Source organism: Medicago truncatula, chromosome 8 (assembly GCF_003473485.1).
Source record: "Medicago truncatula cultivar Jemalong A17 chromosome 8, MtrunA17r5.0-ANR, whole genome shotgun sequence".
Classification (NCBI taxonomy): domain Eukaryota; kingdom Viridiplantae; phylum Streptophyta; class Magnoliopsida; order Fabales; family Fabaceae; genus Medicago; species Medicago truncatula.
Window position 1 is genome coordinate 33,981,247 of NC_053049.1, and position 20,904 is coordinate 34,002,150.

At 32.1% G+C, this 20,904-nt stretch overlaps 4 protein-coding genes across 4 annotated transcripts; 3 read left to right on the forward strand and 1 right to left on the reverse strand.

Moving 5' to 3' along the window:
- The first annotated feature begins 362 nt into the window (after positions 1-362).
- On the forward strand, positions 363-4,285 carry LOC11445341 (IST1-like protein). The gene is made up of 7 exons (XM_003629156.3): positions 363-656; positions 741-873; positions 2,316-2,419; positions 2,496-2,667; positions 2,773-2,913; positions 3,027-3,115; positions 3,507-4,285. The coding sequence occupies exons 1-7, from the start codon at positions 565-567 to the stop codon at positions 4,054-4,056; spliced, it is 1,281 nt and encodes a 426-aa protein (XP_003629204.2). The 5' UTR covers positions 363-564; the 3' UTR covers positions 4,057-4,285.
- A 5,746-nt stretch (positions 4,286-10,031) lies between these two features.
- LOC11444315 (anthocyanidin 3-O-glucosyltransferase 5) lies at positions 10,032-11,985 on the forward strand. The gene has a single exon (XM_003629157.3). The coding sequence runs from the start codon at positions 10,126-10,128 to the stop codon at positions 11,665-11,667; it is 1,542 nt and encodes a 513-aa protein (XP_003629205.1). The 5' UTR covers positions 10,032-10,125; the 3' UTR covers positions 11,668-11,985.
- A 900-nt stretch (positions 11,986-12,885) lies between these two features.
- LOC11445342 (GDSL esterase/lipase At5g55050) lies at positions 12,886-14,570 on the forward strand. The gene is made up of 5 exons (XM_003629158.3): positions 12,886-13,145; positions 13,358-13,503; positions 13,632-13,874; positions 13,976-14,222; positions 14,347-14,570. Exons 1-5 carry the CDS (start codon positions 12,896-12,898, stop codon positions 14,568-14,570), a joined length of 1,110 nt encoding a protein of 369 aa, XP_003629206.1. The 5' UTR covers positions 12,886-12,895.
- Positions 14,571-16,550: 1,980 nt separating this feature from the next.
- Positions 16,551-19,357, reverse strand: LOC11439100 (GDSL esterase/lipase At4g28780). Its single transcript, XM_003629159.3, has 5 exons — positions 19,159-19,357; positions 18,863-19,008; positions 17,487-17,717; positions 17,112-17,358; positions 16,551-16,774 (listed from the first exon to the last, which is right to left on the reverse strand). Exons 1-5 carry the CDS (start codon positions 19,355-19,357, stop codon positions 16,551-16,553), a joined length of 1,047 nt encoding a protein of 348 aa, XP_003629207.2.
- Between the last annotated feature and the right edge of the window lie 1,547 nt (positions 19,358-20,904).

The following is a 20,904-nucleotide window of genomic DNA, read 5'->3' on the forward strand; positions in this document are numbered from 1 at the left end:
CTGTTCTATCTTGTACTGTTTTGTCCAATACTTACTGTTTTGCAAACCAAACACACCCTATAGTGTTTTTTCATATTTAAATCTAAATATATTTGTTGTCGTTGTTTGAAACTATTTTACTCTTTAATTACTATTTCCTTTGTTCTGCACATCTAATTTTATTGATGTGATTATTTGCTCGGATACACAACAAATGTAATTCTTTTATTTATTTTTTTTCTTTCTTTTCATCTTCAACTGTACTACTGGTACCTTAGTTGGTAAGATTCGACATTAACAATATTGCATAGGATTCCAATTCTGATTTTAATAATGAAACACCAGACAGATATGTTAATTAATTAACAATCTTGATTGATGGACAAACACAACACAACGTGTTCACACTTTCTATAACGGCTACATTCTCCCACAAATAAGTCACACCTCAGCTCTAAAAAATGGACAAAAAAGATTCACACACACTCCTTTTTCGCTATATTCCCTTTTTCAGAAGACCGTTACACTTCCCTTCCATTCTTTTCTCTTGTCCTTAAACCCCAAAACTCTCTCTTCCGTTTCACCATGACGGTTGTAACCACCGCCACCGCACGCACCAAGAGAATAGTTAAACTCACTCTCGCTCTACTCGGACTCGGCTTCAATTCCTCCAAATGGTACCATTCTCTTCTTTCTCTGTATTGTTGATTGAAGAATTGGGGGTTTAAATAGAAATAAATTAATGTGTTATATTTTTGCAGTAAAACAGCGTCGAAGATGGCGGTGGCGAGGATTAAGCTGTTGAGGAACAAGAGGGAGGTTGTGGTGAGGCAGATGAGACGTGACATTGCGATGCTTCTTCAGTCTGGTCAAGATGCCACTGCTCGTATCAGGGTAATTTTAGATTTAGACATGCACTTAGAAATGAATAATGCTGATTTTTAGAATAATTTTAATATAATCATGATAGTAAATTGTTTACTAGAATTGATTAAAGTAATCAGATTTGTTACAAGAATGTTTTGCCATTGCAAACAAAAATCTGAGGGGTTTTGCTAAGAACCACATACACACATACCATACACAATATTGACACCGATGAAGCATGGATACAGATATACGACACGGACACTGACACAACTAATAATTTGAAAAAAATCACATAATTCAGCGTAACTACAAGTGTTGGTGTTGGACACGACACGCCTAATCCGAGGAGTGTCCGTGCTTCATAGCACCGACACATAGACAACACTAATAATTTGAGAAAATAGAGATTATTGAATGTAATCACATATGTCGTGTTGTGCGCTATTAATTTTGAGAGAATAGAAGTGATTGAATGTTGCACGCCTTCAATCTGAAATTCCGGTCCTGCATTTTCATCATGGAACCAAACATGATTGTGTTAATTGTAAACATATCTAGTGAATGTTATGTTTTAAGTAGGAAGTGGTTTTTTGGTTGGAATTTGATGACAGAGTAGAGTATCTGATTCAGTGTATTTATTTGTTTGATTAGTTATGTGTCAAATTAGTTGTTGCTTGAATTTCTTTTTGTTTAACTTAATAGAAGTGATATCAGAACTGAGTTTGTGGAAACAAAAGTGATAAATATAGACATTTATGCAAATTCAAGATCACCTTCCTAGAGTTCATGGAAGGTGAATGAAATCCATGTTCTTGATGTTAGTTTGCAGACTGACTACGTGTAAATTTGTAATTCTGTACGGTAAATTATTCTTAAGAATGGTGTTTCTTTTTATAAAAATATAGCATTTGGTGTGAAATTGTGTGCAGAAAATTATTCTTATGAATGGCGCTTCATTCTATAAAGATAGAGCATATGGTGTGAATGTGAAATTATGTACAGAAATTTCTAATTTTGTACAGAAATTTATTCTTAAGAATGGTGCTTCATTTTGTAAAGATAGAGCATTTCGGTGTGAAATTATGGACATAAAATTATTCTTAAGAATGGTGCTTCATTCTATAAAGATAGAGCATTGGTTGTGAATGTGAAATTATGTACAGAAATTTATTCTTAAGAATGGCGCTTCATTTTATAAAGATAGAGCATTTCGATGTGAAATTACATCTAGTGTAAACTTTCACAGCTGTGACAAATTTGGTTTGATAATATAATTTTTTGGATTAGCTGTAATGGTTTTAATGTGTTGTTTACCTTTTTGGCTGTGGCAAATGTCTATTAAACTTGAACGCTGATACTTGTTACCTTGGGAATAATGGTATGGTGATGTATGAGATGTTATTTTTCTTTTCGATATTGGGATGATGAATTTGTGATTTTTAACAAAAGATATTATTGGATTATAGGTTGAGCATGTGATGAGAGAGCAAAATGTTTTGGCTGCAAATGAATTCATTGAGCTATTCTGTGAATTAATTGTGGCCAGACTCTCAATTATTGCAAAGCAAAGGTGAAATATTGCTCTCTCGTTTTAGTTAAACTATTATGAAGGCTTGAAATTATAATGCTAATCCGACTTGTTTCAGGGAATGTCCTGCTGATTTGAAAGAAGGAATTGCTAGCTTAATATTTGCAGCCCCTAGGTGCTCAGAAATTCCAGAACTTGTATCACTAAAGAAAATCTTTGAGAAGAAATACGGGAGGGATTTTGTATCTGCTGCTACTGATCTTAGACCAAGCTGTGGTGTAAACCGCCAGGTAAGTCATCTCCAGATTGCATTTTTCCTTGTGTGTGTGTAATATTTATATCCTATTATTCTCGAAAGTATTCTCTCTGATGCTTGTTAATTGCAATGTTTTTAGTTGATTGACAAGCTCTCGGTACGCACACCTCCCGGTGAAGTAAAGTTAAAAGTATTGAAGGAAATTGCTAAGGAATATCAAATTGATTGGGATACTGCAGAATCTGAGAAAGAGCTTCTCAAGCCTCCAGAAGAGCTAATAGTATGCGTTCTTTTTCTATTTATCTATCATCCGCTTTCTGTATGTTATATGTCTCTTGCTTTCTTATGCTGTCCTAGTTCTCCGTTGAGATTTTGGCTCTTCTCTCTTATCAGGAAGGGCAGCGCACTTTTGTCAGTGCCAGCACCTTACCAGTGAAGACTTCAACAACTGTTTCCATGGAATCAAATAAGCCAGCAACAAGGTGAATCAAACAATACTGTTAGGATATATGATAAAGTGGAGTTGTTCAGAATTTGAGATAGGGAGTTAGTTAGAAAAGTTATTAGTTAATGAGGTAGTTAGGCTTATCATGTATAAATAGGAAGGTTTTGGAATTAGAGGGATCATCGTTGAATTATGTATCTTTTGTGAATAGAATAGTGACTCTATTCCTCTTAAAATAAAAATAAAAAAGAATAGTGACTATTGTCAAGGGGAAACCCTTGGAGTAGAGATTTCTCTCCTGTTTTTCATTTTTCATTAGTAAAAGTTTGCTTTAGTTCAATCCAATTATTGGGTTCCTAAGAGATACCCTGTTGCCTATATGAATTATATCGTTCTTATTTTCTTATGCGATTCTGTGAATTGATCAGATTATCAGGCGGTGTAATAAGTGATTCCATGCATTTTGAAGATTCTAAGTCTGCTGCTGAAGCAGCAACTGAAGCAGCTAAGAAAGCAATCGCGGCTGCTGAATTTGCTGCTTATATGGCTATGAAGGACTCTAATGAAGCCTCTCAACCATATTTCAATGATAAGTTCCATAGTGATCCTGCAAAATATACTCATAACTCGGTTCATAAATCAACAACGGAGGAGAAAATGCACAGGTCACATAGCTTACCAAGGTCTGATCACATGAACAATGAAGATCCATCGTATGGTGGAAAGGATTATCGAAGACACAGCTACCATCCAGCTTCTGCACATTTAGATATTAAGTTTGATGAATCAGATTGTGATGAAGAAATTGAAGCCGAAGAACCTCCTGTTACTTTCCCACCTAAACGGCTTCCACCACCTGTACCTTCTTCATCTGTGGTTAAACAGGATTCCAACATCCGTGTTCATCCTAAATTGCCGGATTATGATGAACTCACTGCTCGTTTTGATGCTCTAAAATTCAAAAAGTCGCAGCCATGAACCCTTTGAGCAACCACTTATCAAAATATTCTAGCTTGATTCATTCATTTATATACATATATAAGAATAGTATATTTTGTCATACTGATAAATTCTAAGAATGTCATAATATTTGATGCTATACTTTTTTAATTTACAATATTGGATGCCATAGTTTGGTACACATTGTTCGGCCACCACGTATTATATCTGTTTCGAATATATGATTTGTGCTGTATAATTTTGCCAATTTAATTCCCAATAATATTGCAGCTCTATTTTACTTTTGATATAGCCAAAATTGTGTCATCATTCCCCTTGGGTACATAAGTTGTTGCCCTGTTGTTAACACAAAAAATGAAATATTTTATCGAACTTATGATTCTATTTTCGACAAGGCAGATGGGTTATTTCGACATGCTACATTTTCAACAAAGTGATTTAATATATTTCATGTAGGTTAATGAAGCTTTGGAGAACCATTAGTTTATCAAGTGATTGATTTTTGTGGGAAGAGCCTTGGAGAAATAAAGACACTGTTGGCACAGTACTAACGTGATGTAAACATGATTATGCAAGATCCAATTTCTAAGATTTGGAATACTTCAACATGGACATAGTGCTAGTAACAATAATAAGCCAAAGTCGAACATGCGGCGACAAACAAGGCTTTAGTGCATTGAAGATTATTTCCTAGTGTCTTAGTGCATGGAAGTTATTTCTCAGTGTCTTAGAAAGTTATAGGAAGTTATTTCTACTTTTAATATAGTAATAACAATTGGTTAATTTCTTGATTTCTCAAAACTCTGCAACATCCACGCCATGAGAGCAAACGGGTTCAGGAGTGGATAGATTGACAGATTCCAACCAACCTTTAAATTCCCTGAAATTTAATATTACTGTTCTTGCTTTATTTTCTTCTTTCTTTTGCAATTTTCATTTCTTTTCTTTCTTCTTATTTTGAATACGCTCACTTGAGCATTTTTCTATCATGTTGTCATGAGACAACTTATTATTAAAAGATGTTGGATGCAATTCTAACATTAATGTTCTTAAAAGATGCATGAAATTATGTCATAAACCGTGAGACTTGAACGATCCCCTTTAAAAATACATTTGTTATCATCGACGGCAAATGAAGTTTACGTTACCAAAAATCGGTGTAAACACCTGTATCCGAGCACCCAACGCCACTTGAACCAATCTCTGCAAGAACCATCATTCTATGCAAACACAATATTTACAGCCCAAAAACTCAGTCAAATATGCCTCTGATGATGTTATTACCACCAATAACAACAACGCTCGTGAGATACATTTAAATTTAACATTATATATTGCATCACACGTAGGGTTGGGAATAGGCCAGGTCAGGCTATGATAGGCCTGAGCCTGGCCTACGAAAAAATTAGCAAGCCTGAGTCTGGTCTATGGCCTATCATAGGCCTATTTTTTTGGCCTGACTTATTTAAAAGTCTGGCCTAGCCTGAAAGCCTATTTACAGGCCTACTTATTATTAAAGTCATTAAATATTGATTATTACTTTTCCCACCCTATAGGATTCTCGCGCGCCCTGCGTTTTTTCCAAAAATGCCCTTGAGGTTTCCGGATTTCATAATCCGGAATCATGTTTACTATTTCGGATTTTATAATTCGGACAATTCTTATAAATAATCAGCCATCTGAATCTCTCACATTTCAGCAGTTTTGAGTTTTGCTTTTAAAAACAACAAAAAAAACTAAGTAAAAAATGCTAAAAACCTATCAAATAAAATCATAAAAATATAAAAATACCACCAAAAAATTCTAAAAATCAAATAAAACTAGTGCAAATTTTTTCAGATTTTTCTGAGAATATAAATAATTAAAAAAAATGAAAAATGGGTCTAAACAATGGAATTTTGGATTTTGAGGGGGAGTCCCGTAAGACGTCCCTTCTAAGGGTGTCATGGTCCTTGAATTTTTTCTGATTTTATGGGGAAGTTTCAGAGCAATCCGATCAAGTAGCCCGAAAACCCGATTTTTGACTAAGAACAAGTAACAATGACCAAAAACAAAAGGATACGAGTTAGGAAGATTAATATTGTCCCTAAAATGGCTATACATGTTACAATTATATTTAGGATTTGTGCTGATACAGTTCGGATTATATAATCCGAACTATTTTACCTTAAAAAAGGGTGTTTAGGGGGTTTCCGGATTATGTAATCCGGAAACATCATGTAACGCGCTCTATTTTTTGAAGTTTCTGGATTACAAAATCCGGAAAAAGCCGTAACTCCATTTTTCACCCTATAACAAAGGAAAACACCATTCCGGATTTAACCTCAAGGGCATTTTTGAAAAAACACAGGGCGCGCGAGAATCCTATAGGGTGGGAAAAGTAATACTCTTAAATATTTTCATTTTATCTACTTCTAAATAGGCATTAAAGCCTATTTCATCGTAAGATCACTATAAAGTCTTAAAAGTCTATTTCATTGTAAGGCCTTAAAGCCTATTTAAAAAGTCCATTATTTGAGTTGTTTCTTTATTTTTATGTTTAATATAAATTATATTTTATTATAAATAAATGAAAAAATTAATAACAGGCATAAACAGACCGGCCTATTAGACTTCGTAGGCTTTTTTTTATAGCTTAAGTCTGACCTATTTATTTAAATAGGCTTTTTCAAAAGCCTAAGCCAGACATTTTTAATAAACAGGTCAGGCTTAAACAGGCCAGGCCGTAGACCCCTGTAGGTCGGCCTGGCCTATTCCCAACCCTAATGAGAGGCTTGCCCTCACACACTCAAACTTTAGTTTAAACTGTATTTATTTTTAATAGAAAAATATCAATAAGTTATGGTTATGTCAATTTTCAAGGTTGGAATCGTGGACCTCTTGCTTAAAACTCATTTATAGTATTCTTCAGCTCACCAACCATCATAATACCTATTATGAACAAGTCAATTCTTTTCTTTGTGAACAGAAACAAGCTACTCTAGAATATAACATAGTGTAATGGAAATGAATGCAGGCATGAGCGGTAGATGGAACAGAGCAGAGAGGACCACAAATGCATTTATCAAACAAATCTTGATTAAGTGTTTAACAAGAGATACATCATACATTTCAAATTCCTAAAACAAGAGATGTAAACGAAGAAAATAAAATTTCAAAAGAAAATACATTGTTTCTTCTTTGCAGAAAAAGTTATAGCATTTGAACACTTATTTAGCATGTGGTTAGTTTCAATTCAATGGGGATAAGCAAGCATCCACAAACATATTCACAAATTAAACAAAGCTATCATGTGCAATTAGTGGCCTTAATTCCAAGATACTTTACCAGTTACCATTGGTTTTGAAATTGTTAAATCAATGTGTAACCGTTCATTTTAGCATTTTGGACAATTTTTACCATCTTGTGGCAAGCTAGCTAAAAGTTATCGAATGTTACATCATCTTCTTTTCTTCTTCTATATATTACCAAAAGTAGAGTTTTATTTTTGATAAATTACTACTAGTAGAGTTATTCTTTCATCTTATGTATTTGTAGGTTTTTAGATATTTTGGCTCGTCGTAGTTGTCACAGACTTTTGTCCTCTTAGTCCTTTTCTTTTTTATCTTAATTCTTAAACTTATAATAGTTATATGTAATTTTTTTAGAGGAGTTATATGTAACTTTGTTTGCCTATTTTAACAGAAACATATTTTAATCCTGTTATAAAAAAAGTAAAAAATGTAATCCCATCATTTTAAAGTAAGGAGTGCTAGCAACACAATTTTCAACACATTCATCTTGATTGATTAAATTTCACATGACTTCCATCAAATTATTTGGATTCTATATCAATTTTAAGGTACTTATGTGAACTTTAACCAATAAAAAACAATGTATTTGAAAGTCGGTTAAAGAGTATTTTGCAAACTATTCAATTATATGAGATTTTAGTCTTAAGTATTTGTTTAGTGACAAAGAAACATTTTTCTCATGTATGAATTTTATCTGTCAACGACTAACGACTCATTTACATGAAAACAACGTTAGAAAAATGTGAAAAAAATTATAGTTAGGGTATTAGAATTATTCTCATTTATAGCTAGTGTATTATATTTGCTCTAATTTTTATATCTAACATAGTAAGAAAAATACAAATTTTAACCAATTTTATAGTCACAAATTGTTCTGTCATATAAGATCAAAACCCATTGTCAAGTCGTCATAGTTTCACTAGTCATCCAATTAATAGTATGTTAAGCACTGAAGCTATGCCAAGATAGTATTATATAGATATAAATACAAATAAAATTATTTGAAAACACACAATGATAAAAAAAAATTACAATTAGCAATATCACTCAACCTCATTAAACCATTTTATTTTTTTAAAAAAAAAAAAGAAGTGTTTGTATATGTGTGTCTATTTTTTAAAAATTTGAGTTATACTTACTTAAGTATTTCTCATGTCAACATTCTGACATCTTTTATGAGCTTTCAAATCTTGGTACCAAAAAAGCACACAATTGAAATGTTTGTTATGGTGTGTGGCTCATATGCATTGAAATATTTATGAAGATGATGACAACTACATTTTTTTTTGAAAGGGACAACTACATGAAATGAAATAATGGCTAGTGTGAAATATTGAAGACATAGACTCGGTTTGGTAAGACATATAAACTAGTTTATAACTTATAATAGATAAAAATGTATGACAAAAAAATTGTTTGATAAAGATCTTTTTCATCGCAAGCTTATCACTTAATTTACTAACTTGTATCTTATTTTTATCAGAACTATTTTAAATAGTGGTTGAACTTATAGCTTATAATTTTTTTAACTACTTTCACAATACGAGACACATGCAATTTTTTTATGTTACGACATATAAGTATGTTCAATTACTCTTTTTTATATCAAATTTTTTATTTGTTACGACAGAAAATTTATATCAACTTTTATAAAAAAATGTTCAATGGTTCTCTCAGAAAACAAAATATTCAACTGTTCTAGCTATATTATACAACTTATTTTTGTTTTTGCTTTTTTGTTCTTTTAAGGTTTTTGTTTATAACATTATTTTTTGTTTTGTTTTTAAATTTATATATTTTTTTATAACCTTATCCATTGTTACGTTCATTGTTATTTCAAGTCTTTTAAAAAAAAATTGTTCTTTTGTTTACGTTTATTATTTTTATTATAAACTATAAACACTTAAATGAAAATAAATATAAATTAATTTAATAATTATATATATGAAATGTTTTATATTAATAAGTTTAAATTTATTGAATTCTAAATACTTAAATATTAATTAATATTAATTTTATTTTTTGAGTGAATTGATATAAATTTTATTATAAAAAAAATAATATTTTTTATGTAATTTTACATTTATCAGCTAGTTGAACCGTTAATTTTACTAAACACTTCAATTGACTTATCTATCAACTATCAGTCATAAACTATCAACTATCAAATATAAACTTTATGTGATCAACTATAAACTATTATCTACACTTCATTATTGTTCTTTTATACATGCATTCAATAAAATCACATCAACAAATAAACATTATGTTTTAAGAACTAACTTAAAAAGTAACATTTTTTATTGAATGAATGTATAAAAATATTTGTTGGTGTGATTTGATTGAATGCAACTTTGTTACAATTTTTTTATACACCCATTCAATCATAATTACAAGAAGTCATGCAATGTAACTTAGTCTAGGATAATGTTTGATGGACACCTTTTTTTCATATATACATTGTACCATTTCATGCGAGAGTGTGTGAGAGATATAAAATGTAAGTTTTTTTGTATCTGTGGAGATCACATGGACACTTATCACAATTATATATAGATGTACAAGTGATACATGTCATCTAAGATGGTCTATCTATCACTACCCTTTAGTTTATTGGTGATTACATGTGTACATTTTTGTAACACTGCTAACATATGATATCTTATATCTATCACTATCATTAATTTATTTTTCTTTCAAGATGTAAAATGAATATGGGATGTCCAAAAATAACTTTCTTCAGCTTATATATTCTCATCTCTATGCTCACTTCTTCACTACATAATTCTTCATTATGGATTTGTACAAGCCAACACACATTGTCTTGCTTTCAAGCCCAGGTCTAGGCCATCTCATGCCTATCATCGAGCTAGCTAAACGCTTCCAAATCCACCACAATTTCAAACTCACAATCCTCGCCATCACTTCTCAAACCTCACACACTGAATCTCATATTCTCAAATCAGCCACCAACCCCTCACTCTACAACATCATCCAAATCCCATCACCAAACATTTCCTCCCTCCTCCCCGTCTCCGCCACCGTCTGCACCCGCATCTTTCTAACAATGCGCCATTCCATACCTTCCATCAAATCTGCACTCACAAACTTAACCCTCCCTCCTTCTGCTCTCATCGTCGACATATTCGGAACAGAAGCCCTACCTTTAGCCCTAGAACTCAACATTCCGAGATTCATTTACGTAGCTTCACATGCTTGGTTTCTTTCCCTGTACGTGTATTCTCCTGTTTTGGACAAACAAATCCAAGGACCATACATTGAGCAGAAAGAACCTTTGAAAATCCCGGGTTGTAAATCAGTTCAACCAAATGACTTGGTTGATCCAATGCTGGACCGGTACAACTTGGAGTATAAAGAGTACTTAACCGTAGCGAAAAACTTCTCCAAAAGCGATGCCATCTTAGTTAACACGTGGGATGAACTTCAACATAGAGAGCTTAAAGCACTGAATGATGGAGATGGAGAACTATCAAGTTTATTGAAAGTTCCTGTGTTTGCAGTTGGACCCCTGGTGAGACAAGCTGAGTCAGAAATAGGTCAAGCTTCTGAGTCTGTAATTCAATGGCTTGATAAACAACCAAAGGAATCAGTGGTTTATGTTTCGTTTGGGAGCGGTGGAACTTTGTCAAATGAGCAAATGAATGAATTAGCTTTTGGTTTAGAATTAAGTGAACAAAGATTTGTTTGGGTGGTACGTGCGTGTGCGTCCACAACAGAAGCTGTGGACGCAGCTTTTTTCACCACTGGATCCGGTGGTGACGGGTTTGGCGATGAACTTGATGATCAAATAGGTAAGCACTTACCTGAGGGGTTTGTAGAGAGAATTAAGAATAAGAATGTGGGTTTGTTTCTTCATGAATGGGCACCACAAGTCACTATTTTGAAACATCCTTCCATTGGTGGTTTTGTTTCACACTGTGGGTGGGGTTCAGTGCTTGAGAGTTTAACCAACGGTGTGCCTATTATTGCTTGGCCGCTTTACGCGGAGCAGAGGATGAATGCGGCGTTGTTGGTGGAGGAGCTTGGTGTTGCGGTGAGGACTGTGGTGTCGCCGGGGAAGAATGTGGTGGAGAGGGAAGAGATAGCAAGTTTGGTGAGAAAGGTAATTTTGGTGGACCAAAATGGGAAGAGAAACCACGTGAGGGAAAGAGTGAAAGAGGTTAGGGTTAGTGCAGAGAAAGCTTTGTTACAGGGTGGTTCGTCTTATAACGCATTGTCTCATGTGGCCAAAATAATAAACAAACAAGATTTTGTTTGTGTTTCAAAAAACATGGATACTGATGGGGATGATATAAAAGACAGAAAAAATCAGTGATGTCATGGGTCTAATAATAAGAAAAAATAACAAATATAAGAACGAGTGTAATAAGTATATTATGGGTCCATATATCACTCCGTATGTGTGGTGGAGAAGTTAGATGTGGTTAAACACTTGAATGTTAAATCTATTTACGAGTTTGCATCTAGCTACAATGGTTGCGTGGTAAATGGTAGTCTCTCTCATAATTTTGCCACAGCTAATATATATGGCTAAGGGCCTCTTTTTTTGGTAGTGTTGTTGGAAAGATCTATAGTTGAATGATTGATTAATAATGAATAATTGAACTCAATTGTCACTCTACTTTTATTATCATATTTGAATTATCTCTAGACCTAATTATCACCACGAAAAAATATTGCATATTGTCTCTGTAGATTAAGGATTTGGATAAGCAAAATACATTATGATGTTGTAGTTATATGAATCGTTAGGTTTAGAGAAAGAAATAACTTTGAATCCCATTCTCTAAATTTAATGGTTCTTACAAGTACAACATCATATAACATTTGTAGAGGATTCAAACATGTGGATTAGTTCGATATACTCTAGGGTTAATGCATGTTTTTGGTGAAGAATTATTATTGCATGTGATTGTGGAAGACGACATATAATGAAGATAAATAATTATATGAGTTGTCGAATTAACATTTTCGATTTAAAAAAATGCATGATATGAAAAAAAAAACATGAAAGAAACACTTGTTTAAATTAAAAGATGGGGAAAATATACATGTACACAACATTCCAGGTCAATAAAATCCAAAATCACACATTTTTAGTAAAAGAATACGAGAAGAAATTCATAAAAAAAATATGCAATTCAAGCATTATTTTTATTTACTAGTTTGGGGGCTAGCCCATCAGCACCTAAGGCATACAAAAAATATTCCTATTCATGGTTGTTCCTTCTCCAAGGAAAGTATAGAGCTATGGACAAGGAATCTTAAGTGAATATCTTATGCAAAACAAGGAAATATTTTGTTCGTAACTCGTTGGATGTTGTTAAAAAAACATCTTATGCAGTGCATGGTTAAGATTCATCACTAGGATTCACCGCCTAAAAAAGTTACTATTTTCTAAACATGCAAAACAAAGTTTTGTTCGGTATAGTGGACAGGTAGGAATCATAAGAAAAAGACTATGGTCACATTACTAGTTATATATATAGTGACCAAAACATGTATTAACCATAGAGTATCAAATCCAGTGAACTATAATCACTATGGCCAAGAGATTTATGACTATATTATTTCTCTTAGCCATGGTTAATTTGAGTTTGACTATGGACACTAATGAAACAGTAAAATTGCCTGCAATTTACATCTTTGGGGACTCAATTTTTGATGTTGGTACCAATAGCTTCTTGCCTAATTCATCATCTAGAGCAGATATGCAATTTTATGGGATTGATTCTCCATTTCAAAAGCCAACTGGGAGATTTAGCAACGGCTATAACGCTGCCGATCGCATTGGTACTTTTAAAATCTACACGAATTAGTAACAAAATTTTGCAAAAAATAGAAAGTAATCTATGATTCAATTGCTATTTGATTGTCAGCGTAAAATATATCTACGCTGACGCTGTAAACTAAGCTATATGGATATTGGATGCTTTCAGCATTATTATCAATATCAAAAGTACGCCAATATTTTTCCTGAGGTTAATGTATGTTTTATTGATCAGTGAACTTACTAGGATACAGCGAGAGTCCACCACCATTTCTTTATCTAATCCAAAATTACACTGAAAATTTCAAGACTGAAAACATCAAAGGTGTCAATTTTGCTTCAGGAGGATCAGGACTTCTAAACGATACAGGAAAACGCTTTGTAAGTTTTGTCACAGCTTATACTTCAAAACTATAACCTAGCTACTTGAGAAAAAAAAAAGTTTAACAAAACTATAATTTAAATTTTTCTTGAAAACAAATGTATAATATAACTATGTCTGAAAACAGAATAGGGTTATACCGATGGTAGAGCAGATCCAACAATTCGAAACCGTTCACGGAAACATCTCACAAAATCTAAACGACCCTTCCGAATCTAGAATTCATCAATCTCTCTTCCTTTTTAGCGTTGGAAGTAACGACATACTTGAATTCTTTGATAAGTTTAGAAAAACCAATCCAGACAATGCCACACAAGAGGTGCAACAATTCATTACTACTCTTATGAATCAGTACCAAGCACATCTCCAGGTTTGTCACGTAACATTTGTCGTGTTAACTTGTGATCTTAATGCACGTGTTAATGAATACAAAATTAAAATACATTGAAAATTATTTTCCTTGCATGGCAGAATCTACTAAACCTTGGAGCAAGAAAATTTGGCATATTAAGTGTACCTCCTGTGGGTTGTGTCCCAATTTTACGTGGCACAAACAGTGATGGGCAGTGTATAAACGAACTTAATGTTATTGCACAATTTTTCTACTTAGCACTTAATGGGGTATTGCAAGATTTGAATTCAGAGTTTCCAGACATGAAGTACTCACTTGGAAATACATTTGAAATCATCTATAGCATGACCGACAATCCTCCATTTCGTAAGTTTCTGACATTGATTTTTCATAAATAATTAATTAATAGGATAGTTTTACTTTTACCAAACACAAATTGATGAAAATTAGCAAATAAATAATCTTGTTTTTCTTGCTTTGATTAATGAAGCCATACTAGATGTAAAATCAGCATGTTGTGGAAATCAAACACTCAAAGATGGAGTACCATGTAGCCCTGATGCCAAAGTGTGTGAAAATCGAAGCCATTTCTTGTTTTGGGATCAATATCATCCCTCAGAGTTTGCTTGTACTCTAGCTGCTCATAGTCTTTGTAATGGTGAAAATCCATATGTATCACCAATTAATTTCAGTGTACTCTTTCAACCTTCATAATCATACTTGTTATTAGCCCAAGCCCTTTTCATCACTTGGATATTTCTTATCCTTGGCTTAATACTAAACCAATAAAAAGTAAGCTTTGTAGTAGTAATTGTCTCAGATGTACATTTGTTTTTATTGCAATTTGGGTATTTAAGGTCTGTTTTGGTGCACAAGCATATTGTATCTCTTAATTATGTTAAATTATACAATACTCAGATCAAAACAAATTGCTACTCGTTTGAACACCTTGTTCTTACCTGGATTTTCAAAATTTACACCTAATATCTTGTTTCATTTCTACTTTCCACAGCCTCAATTTTTTGAACCTAAATGTATAAATTTTTGGAATTAGATCCAATGATCTCTCATTCATTCTCTCTCACTTCTGACATGATCCAACTTTTTCAAGGTTCAGCTTATATTTGACTTGCATGTTCCCTCATAGTAAAAGTTTTCTAACCACTAAGCAAATGTCATGTTTATTATTAATTTTGCCAATAAAATATACATTATTTATTAATTCATATTTTTTTTATAACAATTTCCCTTATATGCCCTGCTTTTTCTATATCTCATTTTTTTCTCACTCCTTTGTTCTAATATATTGCATTGCTTTTTAACATAAAAAAATGTTAAAATAAATATTGCATTGACCATTAGTTATTATATTTTATATTTACTCTTACTATATTTTCAATTCTTCTTTTAAATTAATATTTTATATGCAACATTCAAGTCATTATATTTCACTACACATTTCTCATTTGGTCAATTGTATTTTAAAATTTTGAAAGACCCATTTTATAATTTTTATTTTTATTAGGAACTAAATTGGGTCTTTCAAAATATCTCAGGGACTAATTTGGGAGAAGCTCAAGGGCGGACCTAAGCTAGGTCCAGTGTGGCAAGTGCCACAGCAGCCAGTCCAGGCCCAATTTAATATTTTTGTTAATTGGACTATGCTTTTTGTTTTTGGCTCATATTCTGAACGGCACTTTTAACAAAATAACACATCAAAGGATCCACCAAGCAATGCTTTGTTTACTTGTATCTTTGAGCTTGTAGACTCTTTATTTATAACCTAGTTCACCTCTCAATGTATTAAAACTAGCCGATGTGGGACTAAGTTTGATCTTGCTTTAATACTTGTTGTCCCTTTTCTTATTCTTTAAACTACAATCTATTTTGACAAAAAATTGTGCCTCACTAATATTGTAAGTCCAGGTCCGCCCCTGCTTCACTCATTTCCTTTTCTTATAAAATTTGTTAATTTTTGTGTTTGTTGTTTGTGGGTTAGTTTTATTTGAGGGGGGAAAATTGTGAGCTTAGGTTAGTTTAGGATCTTACTATACAGGTTCAAGTTGCTCATGATATGATTCTCTCCATAACTATTGAGGTTTGATGTATGGATGTAAATAGAAGGCTAGGAAGAAATTAAGTGTGAGAGTGAAAAGGAATGAAAATAATTTGATGTGGAGATGGAAGGTGAATTTTTTTATTTATATCATAAAAATTCTATTTTCTAATTAGTTTTTCTTTTGAAGGATTGTTTTCTAATTAGTTGACAACCATAAGAATATATCACATCATTAGAATTAGTCAAGTTATGTGCAGGCTAGTAAATACAAAATTGGTAATATAGGAGATCATGACCGACCTAATATATCTAAAGGTTGAAAACAAATTTTATATTGAGGCCTTTTAAAAATAAAATAAAAAATAACACAAGACATGGACAACTAATAAGTCTTATTGTGACTTGAAAATGTTAAAATAGAAATAGGAGTATAATGATAAGTCTTATTGTGACTACATCCAAACAAATATGAGACATTTTTATCTCATCCATCTGCATTTCACTTTGTGCACAATATTTATTCTCATCAAGACATATGCAAGAGATGCCTGGTTTATTTTCCTCTTACTTTAAGTAATGGGATATCATATATATATATATATATATATATATATATATATAGGGTCTCAGCTGAATCAACAAGCTAGCTGACCAAAATTTTTGGGTGACACAAACTCTTTCCCTCCTGTAAACAGAGTCACAGCAGCCAACTCTGAAGCTTTCTCAGTTGGATGAAACCAATCCCAAAACAAGAAATCATCACGATTCTTGCAAAGATTTGCGTTAAGAGATTTCAAGCATGGACCTTCTCCATTGAACTTTCCAAGTCCACAACATGCTGATTGTGTATCCTTCAACCCTACAATATGTTAAAACAAAAAATAAATATCCACGTCTTCGTGTTTTAGGAAGTCGAAAGTGTCGAAGAAAATAGTATAAAATTAGCATGTTGACTGTCTAATTTAATTTATTTTGTGAGCCCGTATTTCCAATAATGAGTTTATGTTAAGTTTATCGATCGAAATTAGTCGAGTTCAATCTCTTAATGAAGCGATCTTTAGATTTTTGAACAAACTCTTTAATAATATTTGCTGATTAAAAAAAAAATTATTAATGTCGTTTTTCCTAAAAATCGAATGATTAGACAAATATAATTACTCTCTAAAAATAAATATTGAATTATTAACGATGCTTACCGAAGGTGGATGGACTTTTTAATAAGTCTGAGGTCATTTCAAAAGTGTTTGCAAGTGAGAACTCAAAATCTTCAAACCCTGAACTCAACTTTTGCAAAAGAGCTTGAATTGCTCTATGAAACACAATAGCAAAATCATTCAATGGCTTCACACAATTCCCTCCATTACCAGAGGTTACTGCAGGACAACACCCTATAGGTGCAACACTTAGGATGCCAAATTTTCTAGCCCCTAATTCATATAGATTCTGCAATATATTATCCAATACACAAAGTTATAAAAAATGGACTTGCTTATAAAAAGTAGGGAATAAAGATAGTCAAAAAAAATTTATACAGACTAAAAACATATTTACGAATTAAAATTATGTGATACCTTTAGATGAGAGAAATAGGTGAGCTGTAGAATAGAGAGATATTCCTCCACACCAACATGAAATTCAGTGTTGTTATTTGCAAAATCAAAGATGTCATTGCTACCTGTACTAATTAGAAACACTGCCTTTGAAATAAAACTATCAGCTTTGGCTGCCCCCAAAATTTGGGTGATATTTCCACGGACCTGTGCAAATTGTTGCACCTGTTTTCCAAAGAAAACCACTTCTTGCTGCAAATAGGAGATCACTTAATTTTATTGTTTAAATAACTATACATAACTTTGTAAAAAAAATTAAGAAAAATAAATAAATATGCATATATTCTACTATTATATATAAATGGGTTAAATATGTTTTCATCCCAACAAAATCACGAGCTTTCTTTAAAGGATTAAAAGTATCCTTTTTATGTAACAAGTTTTCAAAAGATGGACTATTATTAAAAACTATGATATAACGGAGGATTAAAATTACCATTGAAATTAACGAGGATTTAAAAAAAAATTAAGAAGTTAAATTGGCCCATTCAAACTGGTACGGGAGAATTGAACCGGAGATCTTGAGGAGGAGCGGACTCTCATGTTCCAAATCAATACCACCAGGCCAACTCAAGGGGGTTGAGGGTTTAAAATGTTAATGTAGAAAGAAATCAATTTTTATACATTGAGTGTAAATTTTTTTATACTAGGTCTACATAAAAATTCCTCAAAAGCAAAACTATCGTGCAGTTTTTTACATGTCATGCTATTACACCACAATATGGTAGTGCCACTTTCTTAAGTTATTTCCTAATTTTGTTTTTTACTTCAAACATCCATATAATTTGATTAGATTTAATTTAATTGGATGTATGTAAAGCAAAAGTTTTTTTTTTTTGTTTTAGATGAAGTGGTAATCCACTGAAATTAAACTCACACACAACTGTGAGGTCCCCGGTTCAAATCCGGGTCACAACGTCCGGCCTTGCAATTTCGACAAACTGGTATTCACAATGAGCTAGGACTTCTAGACAAAGCAAAAGTTTTATATTGTGTATACAAATTAAATCCGTATAGAAATCACATAAGACATGTCGACAAACTGGTATTCACAATGTTATGTATAAATTGAAATTAATTTGAACAATGTTTTTTTCTTTCCATTAGTTAAGTGTTCAACACATACACAAATAAATGGAGAGGAAGAATAAGTGTTGTGGATATTATTAGCTTTTACTTTTCGTAGCATTTTACTCTCTAAAATAAAGTAGTGTATGTCAAGATCGCACATAATATTCGATCTAATAATTTTAATATTTAACGATAACATATTTATCTATTATATAAAGATAATATTGTATTGGGGAGAGTAAAGAGTTCGAAATACTAGTTATTACCCATTGTTTCTGTCCTGTTTGGCTTAGAATTCCAGATCCAGCTGAAGCAAAATTCACACCCCTCAAAATGTTCTGCTTAAAACCGTTTTGGAATTTCTCCAAAGCCAAAAATGGTGGTGGACTCCTCTGGTAACCAAATTGTTTTGCTAATTTCCATAAAAATAATAATTAGGAAATGAATATTAAATCAATGAAACCATATAATGTGTGTACACTATTTCATCATGAAACTTCAATATTGTTCAAATCAAATGTATTTTTTTTATTAAAAAGTTAATATTGATTTGTGTATTTACCTATTTGGTCAGCAGTGTTGAGTCCATTGCTGAACCTTCCAGTGGCAACTGAATAAGGAAAATCAATTCCATAATAAGGGACATTGGCTTTTGCAGTAGAGTTGATAAAATTGTTGGTTCCAACATCAAATGTTGAGTCACCAAAAATGAATAATGTTGGTGCAGCTTTAACCTCATTAGCTACGTAAATGTCAAGCATTGTGAGAGATAAGAGAACAAAGAAAAAGACTGAAGCATAATTAATTGAAAAATTATTGCTTGATGTCATTTTATGTCCCTTATTGTAGTAGAATCTCACACAACAATTTCTATAACCTCTTACACTTAATGCAAAACACCTTGCATGTGCTTATACTTATATAAACATTTATACGCATAAAAAGTAACTAAAAATGCAACAATGTAGTTTTTGTAGCATTGTCCCAATAAATAAATAAATAATAAAATTTATAAGATTACAGTAACAAAGGTATCAACATGGCCGACCATTGACTGCTCTTGTAATAATCAGCAAGAACCGATCAAAGAAGAATCTTCTTAGTATATATGGTATGGTAATTGGGAATGCCATAAAATTTCCTACGTCTAAACCTGTTTGTTTGATTTATTTAAATTCCAAATAGTTCTTAAAATAATCGTAAGCAAAAAGTATTGTACATTAATCATGCAAATAATTCAGCTGTGATAGATGCTTAATGCCAAAATTTCGTAGAGGATAGTTGCTTGCTATTAAAAAAAATTAACATGTGTTTTTCAAACAAAACAAAAATTAACATGTACATCTCATCAAATTATACAAAGATGTTTAAAAAGAATCAAATTATACAAAGATCACACTTTATTACCCTTTCAACAAAACAAAAAAAAAAGAAGATGACTCTTTATTATTATGTCGGCTTTTAAAATGATTTCACAAATATTTACATTTTGAGATGTGATTAATACATGTGTGCAAAAAAAAGTTATACAGACATAAAATAAAAATTAAATTTGGTAATATGATTTTTACGGTGATTTTTTTTAGAGTTAAGCCAATATATTTTTTTAACAAATTGTTAGTAATTATAATTTTAAAAATTAAGATTGAGAGTATCATACAAAAATATGTCCATATATTAAGATTTTTTATTAAGTCATTTCTTTGTCAAATAAGTTTACTAAATCATCTAAATACATTCTATTAATTTTTTAATCAAAACAACTACTCTATAAGAATGACATGATAGGGGGCTAGGTTTAAGATTGGGATAACGAGTGAAGGTATTTAAGAAAAGTAAATTCCAAATATAAAGGGGTGTGAAAAGAAAAATGGAGATGCAAAATAATAGTTGTTATAAAAAGAAAAATTAAACCGCTAGTGATATAGCTCAATCCAGTGTCCTTTTTAAATTGACTTTTACTTTAACCACTTTATGTGTTACTTACGCTTAATTGCGTGCCTACATGACATGTTTGTTGATAATTATCAGATAGTTTGTTATCAACTTCTAAAAGAGCTTACCAGTGTAGATAATGATCGTTATTTTTGATTGATTGGGTTGGACAATCGTTTCAACCAGGTCTTACACGCTCTAACTTGTGACGGTATTACTCCGGCTCCATTGGATAAATGGATGATCATGCCATATATGGGTTTCCTTATTGAATAGATATACAATCATGTGGTGGTCTTATTATTCATAAAAAATAAGCAATCAGAAACCTTATTCCCTTTACGCGGTGCACCTTCGCATAGAAATCGAATGT

Coding starts and splice junctions, on each gene's coding strand:
- LOC11439100 (XM_003629159.3), bottom strand. CDS start 19,357: ATGCTTGACATTTACGTAGCTAATGAGGTTAAAGCTGCACCAACATTA. Junction 19,009..19,158: donor CAACACTGCTGACCAAATAG/GTAAATACACAA, acceptor TATGGAAATTAG/CAAAACAATTTGGTTACCAG. Junction 17,359..17,486: donor CCTATTTCTCTCATCTAAAG/GTATCACATAAT, acceptor AATATATTGCAG/AATCTATATGAATTAGGGGC.
- LOC11445341 (XM_003629156.3), top strand. CDS start 565: ATGACGGTTGTAACCACCGCCACCGCACGCACCAAGAGAATAGTTAAA. Junction 2,668..2,772: donor GCTGTGGTGTAAACCGCCAG/GTAAGTCATCTC, acceptor CAATGTTTTTAG/TTGATTGACAAGCTCTCGGT. Junction 2,914..3,026: donor AGCCTCCAGAAGAGCTAATA/GTATGCGTTCTT, acceptor CTCTCTTATCAG/GAAGGGCAGCGCACTTTTGT.
- LOC11445342 (XM_003629158.3), top strand. CDS start 12,896: ATGGCCAAGAGATTTATGACTATATTATTTCTCTTAGCCATGGTTAAT. Junction 13,146..13,357: donor TAACGCTGCCGATCGCATTG/GTACTTTTAAAA, acceptor TTTATTGATCAG/TGAACTTACTAGGATACAGC. Junction 13,504..13,631: donor ACGATACAGGAAAACGCTTT/GTAAGTTTTGTC, acceptor GTCTGAAAACAG/AATAGGGTTATACCGATGGT.
- LOC11444315 (XM_003629157.3), top strand. CDS start 10,126: ATGGATTTGTACAAGCCAACACACATTGTCTTGCTTTCAAGCCCAGGT.